This window comes from Capricornis sumatraensis, chromosome 2 (genome assembly GCF_032405125.1).
Source record: "Capricornis sumatraensis isolate serow.1 chromosome 2, serow.2, whole genome shotgun sequence".
Taxonomy (NCBI): Eukaryota; Metazoa; Chordata; class Mammalia; order Artiodactyla; family Bovidae; genus Capricornis; species Capricornis sumatraensis.
In genome coordinates this window covers 54,639,266-54,653,151 of record NC_091070.1, presented here as the reverse complement: position 1 = coordinate 54,653,151, position 13,886 = coordinate 54,639,266, and the positions used below count along the sequence as shown (strand labels likewise).

Here is a 13,886-nt window from a genome sequence, read left to right as displayed (position 1 = left end):
GCTGTCAGGAAGAAGTCTCTTGTTTTCTTTTCTGTCCTCTAGTCTGCTAACTTGAATTTTATCCTTTTCTCACTAAAATGCTTCCACTGAGAAGGACGTAAACGTAAAAAGCACAAAAAACATTTTAAGAAACCTTTTAAAGGTCTCGATCGCTCAAAAGGTAGGTAAAAGTGGTTTTTATGCCATGTGTTATTTATACACATTGCCACTTGATTTCTGTCTTCAAAGGTAAAATAAATGTTAGATTCTGATGTAACTTCAAAATAAGTTTTAGGGATTTCCCTGTTGATATAGTGGCTGAAAAATAAGTTTTAAGTTGGAAATGCATATTACAATCTAAAATAAAGCAAGGAATAGGTTGTAATTCCTGTTGAGTAGTACTTAACTATGCTTCGATCATTGATTATGAATTATGTGATAATTTCAACTCTTGAACTTGTATTTTTCTATTTTTTATAGATAAACCAAAAGAAGCCAAAAAGGATACGTTTTTGGAAAAACTGGCAACTCAAGTAATTAAAAATGTACAAGTAAAAATCACAGACATTCACATTAAATATGAAGATGATGTAAGTAGTTTACTTGGTGTAAGTTAGTAATTATGTGTTTTATGACATTAATTATTATTAATTATTGATTTGCCCATACATGGCAATTTTAAATCCAAGATTAAGTTTTTCTTGATTAGTACACTACTATATCTCTTCACTAGCATTAAGCTTTTTTCATTAAATGTGTAAATATATTATAAACCAACATATGGTTCTTTCTAAAGCTAATTTAAGAGATTTTTGGATTTTCCTTTATTATTTATTTTGAATTTTGTTTAAAGACTTAGACTAATAAAGCTTTAAGGAACTAATTTTTTAACTTTTTACAAAGACAAAAAAATTGGTTCCCAGAGGTAATGAAGTAATCGGTTACAATGGTGGTTGGTAGAAAGGGGACTGAAACCCAGGTCCCTTGGCTGCTAGTCACATGTACTTTACATTTTACCACACAGGATTTTAGCACACACAGCTACTCACATGCATGTGGAGCAGTGTTTAGAAACCACTTCATTGATGACTAAAAGCTTAATGTTAGTTGATTAAGAACTATTTGGTTGATTAATTTTAATTAAAACATAGTCAATATTTTGAACTTAATGTGCTTTGCTTTGTCTTAAAGTTTGAAGCATAAATGAAAAGGCTTGAATTTTTTATTTACGTAGCGAATTGGAAATGCTTTTTCATCTTTTCCAAAACTGAGTTTGCTTTCTTTTTTGTTTTTAGTTTACTTTAAGTTTAGATTACAGTTAAAGTCATACTGCCATATAGAGAATTTATTTTACTTTCCTGATAAGTCCCTTTTTTCAGTTCATATTCAGTAAGATACACTTGTAGTTTTTCAAGATATACCATGTCCGTCTTATACCAACTTTATGTTTCGTTTTTCTGTAGTCATTAGACTGAATTTTGCTAACGAACAAATGTCTGGAAAACCTAGCTCATCATTAGACTGAATTTTGTTTTTTGGCTGTGTTGAGTCTTGGCTGCTGTGGCCTTTTCTCTAGTCGTGGTGAGCAGGGGCTACTCTCTAGGTGCGTGCTTGGGCCTCTGTTGCAGTGGCATCTCTTACTGCGAAGCGCGGGCTCTGGGGGGTGCAGGCTTCAGTGGCTGCAGCACATGGGCTTAGTAGTTGGGGCTCCTGGCTCTCGAGCACAGGCTCAGTAGCTGTGGCTTAGTTGCTCTGTAGCATGTGGGATCTTCCTGGATCAGGGATCGAACTCACGTCTCCTGCATCGGCAGGTGGATTCTTTACTGCTGAGGCACCTGGAAAGTCCAGTAGACAGAACTTTACAAACAAATGTCTAAAAAGCCTAATTCATAAATTGCCTTGTTTAAAACAAACTTAGAACTCAAGTTGTCATGGAATTAAAAGAATTATTCTTAAAGCCAGGGGTATGTTGATGAATAATAATCTCGGCTTTTAAAAATGTTTTTATTTTTAGTCGAAGGATAATTGCTTTACAGTATTGTGTTGGTTTCTGCCAAACATCAATGTGAATCAGCCATAGGTATACCTATGTCCCCTCCCTCTTGACTCTCCCTCCCACTTTCAGTTTAAACTTAAACTAAGCTTTTCTACTGAGCAAGTACAATTTGAAAGGTATGTTATTTCCTTCTCTTTAATGAAAAAATACAGAGATGCACAGGAGTGGGACAAGTAATATCAATTACATTTAAGTTGGTGTCAGTGACAAAATATATTAAAATAATCTACAGAAAAAATTAAAAGCACAAAGGGATCTTCCTTGTATCTTGCCTCTTCCAGTGTGATTACCTGAATTATTGTGTGTGGAAGGATAGTTAAAAATATAGAAATGAGGGTAGGGAAGGTACAATTTATCATAAAGATGCTCTTTGTATGAGAGCAGTAATTTATGGATAGTGCATTAGCAGCTGAGGAGTTGTGCTTTATTAAAGTTACTTCTGAAATAGCTGCAAGCTATTTTGAGCTTGAGATCCATAGGCCTAAAAAGATGAATATGGGAATGAAGGAAATATATTTTGCCACAAACCATAATATATCTGATATTAAAAACAAAGCTCACAAAGCTCATTCTTTACAGCTATCCCAGATCATGGTTTTCCTGTTTGAGAAGGGTGTATGTGACTCAAGTCCCTGATGGATGATTTAGAACATTATATGATTTTTCTCTTGTCTCTAGTTTCCCTGTTTTCTTTCATGACCAAAAAACACTACTTTTTGTACATCTCTGAGATGTCGAAAACAAAGTCATGATACATACAATGGCACAGTTTAAGCACTGTGTATAAATATTACTTAGATATTGAAGATGAGAAATAGATCAGCTTAATAATGGCAGATTTTGGGTTAAGGGATTGAGGAAATTAAATATTAAGGATCTTGAGCATCTTCTAACAGACATTTTTTTAAAGTGTCATTGGAAATTAAAGGTGTAGAGAGACAGTTCACATTTCTAAATGTGAAAATCTTTTAAAAATACTTTAGTGGCACTGTTTTATCTGCAACTCCTTATTTTATTTATCTATGGAGAACATCTTTAGTGGTATACATAAAGAGACTGTCTCTTCTAAACTATCTGGACAAGAATCTGTTTAGTCCTAGTAAGTGAGTGTTCTCACTTCTAGTGAAAAAAAAATAGTTCCACTGGGAAAGTATCATGTTAGTGTCATGCCTACAAAATATGGAAAATCTCAGCCATGTTAGTGTCTTCCTTCCCTCTCTTCTCCACAAATCCATTTGTGTTGTGTAACTTACCTGTAAATTCATTGTCCTGTGTTGCCTGTTGTAGAGTGTAAAATGGATTTACCTTCACTATGAGTGTATTTTAATGTCACTTTTTTTCTTTGACAGATATCAGATCCAGAGCGGCCTCTTTCATTTGGTGTCACACTGGGAGAACTTAGTCTATTGGTAAAGTTGACCTTATTTAAAATTTCTGTGAAATCTGTAAAATATTATTCTCAGGGTGAATTTCCTAAGATCAGCTATTGCTGCAAATAGCTTTTTTATTTTTATGTGTAACCTTTCTATAGCTTTTCTAGAAATTTATAATTTTTAGTGATACTTTTATTATATTCTGTAATTATTTTATCTTTGAATTTAACAAATATAAAAATATTAAGAACAAGTGTTTTGAAAGTCTTAAAAGCTGTATCTTAAGTGTGTAGTAAATTAGGGGAAGATAGATTTCCATAGAGTCAAGTTCTTATCCACAGTATAATTTCCAAATAGCTTGTACATGTGTATCTATTTATATGTATGTATATGTGTTTATTATATTGAAATATACATAAGATTATTTTGATTAAGTATTTTACAATGCAGTTTGTTTTTTCTTTTAAGATCCTTAGTGTATAGAGTGGGTATATCCTGGCTGGACATATTTTTTTTCTATTATGGACAACTAAGTGGTAGGGACATGTTTTAAAGTTAAGGACAGTGAGCGGTAAATCACATTGGGTATATTTTTGCCTTTTGATTAGTTATATGAAGAGGGCCTTAGGAAGGAAAGAAGACGAAGGAAAAAGGAAAGAGAAGTAGTCTGTTAAACAGAAAAAGGTCTTTGTTCCATGGACTCCTTAAGAATGATACATGCATACAGAGAAGTAGAGATATACATCAGTTGAAGATCAAAGCAAAAAAAATTAACAGGTATTGGAGAAATAAAGGAAAGGGAGTCAAGGAAGCTAGTGTTTAATACACTGTTTATCCTCTGCTTGTCTCAAAAATAAATTTGAAGTAGCTTTCAATTAAAAAAAAAAATGATACTATAATACTTTTGAAGAACCAGAATCTGTGTTCTGAAAGGTAGAGGCATAATTGTTCCAGAAAAATGAGACAAACAATGTTAGTCATAAGAAAGGTCAGTATTTAATATTGAGCTTCTAGCAGACCAAATGAAAAACACGAAATAGTGCTGTGGCTGACTTTGGGTTGACTGGTGGCAGGAGTACCAGGGCGTAAGGGCGATGTATAGTTTCCTTAGTGTGTATTGTTCTTTGATCCTATGTATCTTTCCTCAGGTTTTTCATACGGTTTTCTTTGCCTGTGTTACTCTTTTCCCTTAGACTGCCTGGTGATTCTATTCGGGTTTTAATATTTCCTTGAGATATTACTGTTTTTCTCATTTTTTTTTCTTCACTCTTAGAATTTACTATTCCTTTTTTTTTAATACTCCCCTTTATATTTTATCAGAGTACCTGTGACACCTTACTGTTCTGGTTACCATGTTGGTTTCCTTCTATCCAACCTCCATTCGTTGATACAGTATTACCTGTATCTTAGTGTTTTTGTGATGATTCAGTTAAATAGTTTGAATAAAGTATTTGGCACATTGGCTCAATTTCTGCTTCGACTACTACATTGACTGTTATAACAACAGTAATAGCAGACTCACCTCTTCCTGTATCTGTACCATTCCTTTTTTCCATCTTTTCAAATGCAGACTAACTCTTAAATCTTAGGTAATCTCCCCACCTGACTGGATCCCGTCCTCACGCATGTCCTTAGGAGCCTTTCCCCAACTTTCTCTCATTCTCTTCTACCTTTTGTCCTTTCTTCCTTATTTCTGTCAATTTCCTTTTCTTTCCTAAATCTTCAACTCTTCTTTCCTGCCCACCTCTGTCTTCTAACCATTTAAGAGCATTAAGTCTCTCCTTTATATTAAAATTAAAAAGCCTCTCCTTAACCTCCTCTGACTCCACTCAGCCACATCTAACTACTGCCTAGCTAGCTGTTTGTTTTTCTTTATTCATACCCACTCTCAGACACATAATAGCTCAGTAATTATTTTCTGGATGAATGAACTGAATTAAATTAGAACCTCCTCAATTCTCTTTTTCACTCTTCCTTTGATTTTGTAATATATGTATTGAAAAACAGGTAACTCACATTAGCCAATGATAACTAGATGTCTTGTTATTTCTAAGTTATTTTGTTATGGGTATTAGAGCACTGTTTTATGATACATATACTTCATTTCACAGTTATTCTGTTTTTTTTTTTTTGTTTTAGACTGCAAACAAAGACTGGACACCGTGCATATTAAATGAAGCAGAAAAAATTATATACAAGGTATTAGACTAGACTTTTTAATCTAGTTATTTTCCTAAGTACAAACGTTTAATGTATTTTCTTCAAGTAACCTTGATAGAGCAGAATATACCATTGAATGGGAGTTGAAAGTTTAGGGTTTAGTTTTGGCTCAGCTACTTACTATGTTACCTTCTAAAATCACTTACCTTTCTTCACCTAGAATATAAAGAAACTGGATAAAATTAATATTTCCCAGATTGTATTTGATGGGGCATTAGATAATTGAGATAATATTAGATTTGTTGAAAAAGTATTCTCTGGTCAAGTAAGATTACTGGCTAAAACAGAAAAGTATTCATAGTTAGACAGGTATATTTTATTTTGTTTTAAACTCCAGGATTTCACAATACTTTAAATATGCTAATAAACACTTTGAATCTTCCAAAGGGATATTTTGTATGTACTTTTATCCACCTTTGTTGATCATAGAATCCTCTTCCCTTCACCTTTCCTTTGAAACAGCCATTTGTATTCGTTGGAGGAATCATGTCTTTCTTATTCATTGAAATACTTACAGAGTCTGTTAAATACTGAATTCTCAATAAATATTTGATTATTGAATGAGTAAATCCCCTGGGGAACAGTGTTCCTGCAAGCACAATTCAGCAAATGCTAGATTAATAAGTGTTAGTCACTCAGTCACGTCCGACTCTCTGGGATGTTATGGACTGTAGCCCGCCAGGCTCCTCTGTCCATGGAATTCTCCAGGCAAGAATACTGGCATGGATAGCCATTTCCTTCTCCAGGGGATCTTCCTGACCCTCATATCGAACCCAGGTCTCCTGTGTTGCAATTAGATTTTTTGTACCATCTGAGCCACTAAGGAAGCCCAGATTAATAGTAAAGTCTCTGAATAACATACGTACGTTTTCCTCCACTTTTGCATTATCTTCTTCCCTTTAAAAGTTCAGAATGACAATTGGATGATTTTGTTATAGTGAGCGTGAGAATATTCTTTTAATATTGATACATAACTTCGATTTGTTAGTTGCCTGATCTTTTCCAATTTTTCTTTTATAGCTGATACGACTTGATAGTCTCAGTGCCTACTGGAATGTGAACTGCTGCATGTCTTACCAGGGATCGAGGGAACAGATCTTGGTAATTTCAGTTTGCCCCCTGAATAGCGGACTGTACTCCTGAGATTCATTTTACATACGTGGTCTCTAATGAAGACAAGATACTGGTCTTTTGCTTAAGTTGTAACTAAGTGTGCAACACAGTTTTTGTGATTGACTGTATCTTAAAAATAGCACTTTTGTTTTTGAAGATCTTTGTGACATCTTTCACTTGACAGTGAGATGAGAACCTATACTATCAAATTAAAACTGGATTTATGGTTTTTCACACTCTCATTTTGATGGCATTCTGGTTGCATTGTGGAGTTTCATATGAGAATGATTACTTGAAGAGGATTGTAAAGACAGATGATACCTGTCAGATTTTTGAAAAATGTATCCATAGCATATGTTTTAAGCATTTACAGTGATACATCATAGTGAATGATTGATTCAAAACTAAGTATGTTAAGTCATGTCTTAAAGCTAAGCAATCTTAGTCATATTTACTTAGAAAAGAACAGTTGAATTTTCTGAACCGAATTAATTCCAAGATTCTGTCTTTTATTTCTCAGAAAGATACTGTAATGATTAATTTGCCTTTGTCTAGAAAGTGACTGAGATCCTAATTTATGAATGTGTGTGTCTGTACACATTATATACATTTTAAGTCAGAGTGGAACAGTCTTATGTTGTTTCTAGGTATTTAGAATTTATAAAAATTACCTACTGAAGTAATATTCTAAAGAAATATATCTGTAAATAGTGCTCAGTGTGTTTTTCTTATGGACTAATAATTACAAAGTTGGGAATAAAGATATTGATTTAGAACCATATTTTATGTGCATGTGTGTGTCAGGGGTGCTGAGAATGTATGCATTTTCTTTTTCATTCTCATATCATTCAAATTTTTTAATTTAGGATCAGCTGAAAAGTGAAATTCTTACAAGTAACAATATACCCCCAAACCATCAATACAGTAAGTAATGGTAAAAGTTTATTTTATGTTATAGGAAACGTGGAATTAAATACTTTATTTTAATATACTTTTTCTGATAAAGTTATTTTGACAAAGAGAAAGTATTAATTTTATATGTTACTGTCATGATACAGCATATCCGGTATATATTTTAGTATTTAGAAATAGATTGTAGCACTTAAACCACTGGAGAGTGAGAGAGAAGGGCTCTGTGGCTATAGTTCACTCCCAACAACTAACCCCCTTGACCTTCGTGTTTTTTCCCTATCTTGTTATCATCTGCTTTGTTTTAGGAATTAGATTTTCTTTTTTTTTTTCTTTGTTTAATAATGAAATCTCTGAGGTCTTGATATTCAGGTTACTTTGAACATGTCAGTATTGTAGTGTTAAGACAAACTACTCCAGAGATTTTAAAAAAATGAAGTATAGATGAGTATAGTATAGCCTCCCAGGCGGCACAGTGGTAAAAAATCTGCCTGCATATAGTTGATTTATAGTATTATGTTAATTTCAGGTATACAAAGTACAGATAATGTGTTTTTACAAATTATACTTCATTATGGATTATTACAAGATATTGGGTCTAATTCCCTGTGCTGTACAGTAAATCCTTATTGCTTATCTGTTTTATGTGTTGTAGGCTGTACATGTTAATCACATGGCCTAATTTGTCCCTTCTCCTTCCCTCTCCTCTTTGGTAGCCACAAGTTTATTTTCTACATCTGTGAGTCTGTGTCTGTTCTGCATATTCAGTCATTTGTGGTTTTTTTAGATTCTGTATATAAATGATACCGTGTAATATTTGTCCTTGTCTTATTTCACTAAGCATAGTATTCTCTAAGTTCATCCATACTGCTACATATGGCAGTATTTCATTCTTATGCCTGAGTAATATTCCATTGTATATATGTACCATATTTCAGTCCGTTCCTCTCTTGATGGGCATTTGGGTAGCTGGAATATCTTGGCTGTTGTAAATAGTGCTGCTGTGAACATTTGGGTGCATGTGTCTTTTCAAATTAGTGTTTTTATTTTTTCAGGATATACGCCCAGAAGTGAAATTGCTGGGTCATACGGTAGTTCTATTTTTAGTTTTTTGAGGACCCTCCATACTGTTTTCAGTAGTGACTGCACCAGTTTACATTTCCCATGGACGATGCACCGGGGTTCCCTTTTCTTCATAGTCTCTTTGTTAGAATATGTTATTTGTAAACATTTGTTATTTGTAAGCTTTTTGATGGTAGCCATTCTGACAGATGTAGGGGGTAAATTCACTGTTGTTTTGATATGAATTTCTCCAGAGATCTTTTCTGTTCCTTGGCAGCCTTACCTTTATTTATTTTTGAGTAGATCTCTAACAAAGCTGCCTGTATATTATTTATCCCATATATTTTCTCTGCTATTCTTTTTTTAAATATAAATTTATTTATTTTAATTGGAGGCTAATTACTTTACAATATTGTATTGGTTTTGCCATACATCAACATGAATCCGCCATGGGTGTACACATGTTCCCCATCCTGAACCCCCCTCCCTCCTGCCTCCTCATACCATCTCTCTGGGTCATCCCAGTGCACCAGCCCCGAGCATCCTGTAACATGCATCGAACCTGGACTGGTGATTCGTTTCACGTATATTATACATGTTTCCATGCCATTCTCCCGAATCATCCCACCCTCTCCCTCTCCGACAGAGTCCATAAGACTGTTCTATACATCCGTGTTTCTTTTGCTATCTTGCATACAGGGTTATCGTTACCATCTTTCTAAATTCCATATATATGCGTTAGTATACTGTATTGGTGTTTTTCTTTCTGGCTTACTTCACTCTGTATAATTGGCTCCAGTTTCATCCACCTCATTAGAACTGATTCCAGTGTATTCTTTTTAATGGCTGAGTGATACTCCGTTGTGTATATGTACCACGGCTTTCTTATCCATTCGTCTGCTGATGGACATCTAGGTTGCTTCCATGTCCTGGCTATTATAAACAGTGCTGCGATGAGCACTGGGGTACACGTGTCTCTTTCAGTGCTGGTTTCCTCAGTGTGTATACCTAGCAGTGGGATTGCTGGGTCATAAGGCAGTTCTATTTCCAGTGTTTCAAGGAATCTCCACACTGTTCTCCATAGTGGCTGAACTAGTTTGCATTCCCACCAACAGTGTAAGAGGGTTCCTTTTTCTCCACACCCTCTCCAGCATTTATTGCTTGTAGACTTTTGGATCGCAGCCATTCTGACTGGTGTGAAATGGTACCTCATTGTGGTCTTGATTTGCATTTCTCTGATAATGAGTGATGTTGAGCATCTTTTCATGTGTTTGTTAGCCATCTGTATGTCTTCTTTGGAGAAATGTCTATTTAGTTCTTTGGCCCATTTTTTGATTGGGTTGTTTATTTTTTTGGAATTGAGCTGCAGGAGTTGCTTGTATATTTTTGAGATTAGTTGTTTGTCAGTTGCTTCATTTGCTATTATTTTCTCCCATTCTGAAGGCTGTCTTTTCACCTTGCTTATAGTTTCCTTTGTTGTGCAGAAGCTTTTAATTTTAATTAGGTCCTATTTGTTTATTTTTGCTTTTATTTCCAGTATTCTGGGAGATGGGTCATAGAGGATCCTGCTGTGATTTATGTCGGAGAGTGTTTTACCTGTGATCTCCTCTAGGAGTTTTATAGTTTCTGGTCTTACATTTAGATCTTGATCCATTTTGAGTTTATTTTTGTGTATGGTATAAGAAAGTGTTTTAGTTTCATTCTTTTACAAGTGGTTGACCAGTTTCCCCAGCACCACTTGTTAAAGAGATTGTCTTTTCTCCATTGTATATTCTTGCCTCCTTTGTCAAAGATAAGGTGTCCATAGGTGCATGGATTTATCTCTGGGCTTTCTATCTTTTTCCTTTGATCTATATTTCTGTCTTTGTGCCAGTACCATACTGTCTTGATGACTGTGGCTTTGTAGTAGAGCCTGAAGTCAAGCAGGTTGATTCCTCCAGTTCCATTCTTCTTTCTCAAGATTGCTGTGGCTATTCGAGGTTTTTTGTATTTCCGTACAAATTGTGAAATTATTTGTTGTATCTCTGCAAAAAATACTGTTGGTAGCTTGATAGGGATTGCATTGAATCTATAGGTTGCTTTGGGTAGTATACTCATTTTCACTATATTGATTCTTCCAATCCATGAACGCAGTATATTTCTCCATCTGTTAGTGTCCTCTTTGATTTCTTTCACCAGTGTTTTATAGTTTTCTATATATAGGTCTTTAGTTTCTTTAGGTAGATATATTCCTAAGTATTTCTTTTCATTGCAATGGTGAATGGAATTGGTTCCTTAATTTCTCTATTTTCTCATTATGAGTGTATAGGAATGCAAGGGATTTCTGTGTGTTGATTTCATATCCTGCAACTTTACTATATTCATTGATTAGCGCTAGTAATTATCTGATGGTCTTAAGGGTTTTCTATGTAGAGGATCATGTCATCTGCAAACAGTGTTAGTTTTACTTCTTCTTTTCCAATTTGGATTCCTTTTATTTCTTTTTCTGCTCTAACTGCTGTGGCCAGAACTATGTTGAATAGTAGTGGTGAAAGTGGGCACCCTTGTCTTGTTCCTGAGTTTAGGGGAAATGCTTTCAATTTTTCACCATTGAGGATAATGTTTGCTGTGGGTTTGTCATATATAGCTTTTATTATGTTGAGATATGTTCCTTCTATTCCTGCTTTCTGGAGAGTTTTTATCGTAAATGGATGTTGAATTTTGTCAAAGGCTTTCTCTGCATCTATTGAGATAATCATATGGCTTTTATTTTTCAATTTGTTTATGTGGTGTATTACATTGATTGATTTGCGGATATTGAAGAATCCTTGCATCCCTGGGATAAAGCCCACTTGGTCATGGTGTATGATCTTTTTAATGTGTTGTTGGATTCTGATTGCTAGAATTTTGTTAAGGATTTTTGCATCTATGTTCAGTGATATTGGCCTGTAGTTTTTTTTTTTGTGGCATCTTTGTCAGATTTTGGTATTAGGGTGATGGTGGCTTCATAGAATGAGTTTGGAAGTTTACCTTCCTCTGCAATTTTCTGGAAGAGTTTGAGTAGGATAGGTGTTAGCTCTTCTTGAAATTTTTGGTAGAATTCAGCTGTGAAGCCATCTGGACCTGGGCTTTTGTTTGCTGGAAGATTTCTGATTATAGTTTCAATTTCTGTGCTTGTGATGGGTCTGTTAAGATTTTCTATTTCTTCCTCGTTCACTTTTGGAAAGTTGTACTTTTCTAAGAATTTGTCCATTTCTTCCACGTTGTCCATTTTATTGGCATATAATTGCTGATAATAATCTCTTATGATCCTTTGTATTTCTGTGTTGTCTGTTGTGATCTCCCCATTTTCAGTTCTAATTTTATTGATTTGATTTCTCTCCCTTTGTTTCTTGATGAGTCTGGCTAATGGTTTGTCAATTTTATTTATCCTCACAAAGAACCAGCTTTTGGCTTTGTTGATTTTTGCTATGGTCTCTTTTGTTTCTTTTGCATTTATTTCTACCCTAATTTTTAAGATTTCTTTCCTTCCACTAACCCTGGGGTTCTTCAGTTCTTTTTCTAGTTGCTTTAGGTGTAGAGTTAGGTTACTTATTTGATTTTTTTCTTCTTTCTTGAGGTATGCCTGTATTGCTATGAACCTTCCCCTTAGCACTGCTTCTACAGTGTCTCACAGGTTTTGGGTTGTTGTGTTTTCATTTTCATTCATTTCTATGCATATTTTTATTTCTTTTTTAATTTCTTCTGAGATTTGTTGGTTATTCAGCAGTGAGTTGTTCAGCCACCATATGTTGGAATTTTTAATAGTTTTTCTCCTGTAATTGAGATCTAATCTTACTGCATTGTGGTCAGAAAAGATGCTTGGGATGATTTCAATTTTTTTGAATTTACCAAGGCTAGATTTATGACCCAGGATGTGATCTATCCTGGAGAAGATTCTGTGTGCACTTGAGAAAAAGGTGAAATTCATTGTTTTGGGGTGAAATGTCCTATAGATATCAATTAGGTCTAACTGGTCTATTGTATCATTTAAAGTTTGTGTTTCCTTGTTAATTTTCTGTTTAGTTAATCTATCCATAGTTGTGAGTGGGGTATTAAAGTCTCCCACTATTATTGTGTTATTATTAATTTCCGCTTTCATACTTGTTAGCATTTGTCTTACATATTGTGGTGCTCCTATGTTGGGTGCATATATATTTATAATTGTTATATCTTCTTCTTGGATTGATCCTTTGATCATTATGTACTGTCCTTCTTTGTCTCTTTTCACAGCCTTTGTTTTAAAGTCTATTTTGTTTGATAAGAGTATTGCTACTCCTGCTTTCTTTTGGTCTCTATTTGCATGGAAAATCTTTTTCCAGCCCTTCACTTTCAGTCAGTATGTGTCCCTTATTTCGAGGTGGGTCTCTTGTAAACAACATATATAGGGGTCTTGTTTTTGTATCCATTCAGCCAGTCTTTGTCTTTTGGTTGGAGCATTCAACCCATTTACATTTAAGGTAATTATTGATAAGTATGACACCATTGCCATTTACTTTATTGTTTTGGGTTCGAGTTTATATACCCTTTCTGTGTTTTCTGCCTAGAGAAGATCCTTTAGCATTTGTTGGAGAGCTGGTTTGGTGGTGCTGAATTCTCTCAGCTTTTGCTTGTCTGTAAAGCTTTTGATGTCTGCTTCATATTTGAATGAGATCCTTGCTGGGTACAGTAATCTGGGCTGTAGGTTATTTTCTTTCATCACTTTAACTATGTCCTACCTTTCCCTCCTGGCCTGAAGAGTTTCTGTTGAAAGATCAGCTGTTATCCTTATGGGAGTCCCCTTGTGTGTTATTATTTGTTTTTCCCTTGCTGCTTTTAATTTTTGTTCTTTGTTTATTTGATTAATATGTGTCTTGGGGTGTTTTGCCTTAGGTTTATCCTGTTTGGGACTCTCTGGGTTTCTTGGACTTGGGTGATTATTTCGTTCCCCATTTTAGGGAAGTTTTCAGCTATTATCTCCTCAAGTATTTTCTCATGGTCTTTCTTTTTGTCTTCTTCTTCTGGGACTCCTATGATTCGAATGTTGGGGCGTTTAACATTGTCCCAGAGGTCTCTGAGATTGTCCTCATTTCTTTTAATTTGCTTTTCTTTTTTCCTCTCTGTTTCATTTATTTCTACCATTCTATCTTCTACTTCACTAATCCTATCTTCTATTT

General features: G+C 34.6%; 1 protein-coding gene across 4 annotated transcripts in view; it reads left to right on the top strand.

Moving 5' to 3' along the window:
• VPS13C (vacuolar protein sorting 13 homolog C) overlaps positions 1–13,886 on the top strand; it is a 180,020-nt gene that overhangs the window by 29,672 nt on the left and 136,462 nt on the right. For 2 of the 4 annotated variants that reach the window (XM_068965193.1, XM_068965195.1), the window contains exons 7-12: positions 95–160; positions 460–569; positions 3,385–3,444; positions 5,548–5,607; positions 6,649–6,729; positions 7,608–7,665. In XM_068965193.1, the coding sequence (XP_068821294.1) occupies positions 95–160; positions 460–569; positions 3,385–3,444; positions 5,548–5,607; positions 6,649–6,729; positions 7,608–7,665 (435 nt within the window). The remainder of the gene's footprint in view (positions 1–94; positions 161–459; positions 570–3,384; positions 3,445–5,547; positions 5,608–6,648; positions 6,730–7,607; positions 7,666–13,886) is intronic. The other 2 variants (XM_068965194.1, XM_068965196.1) reach the window with 1 other exon arrangement.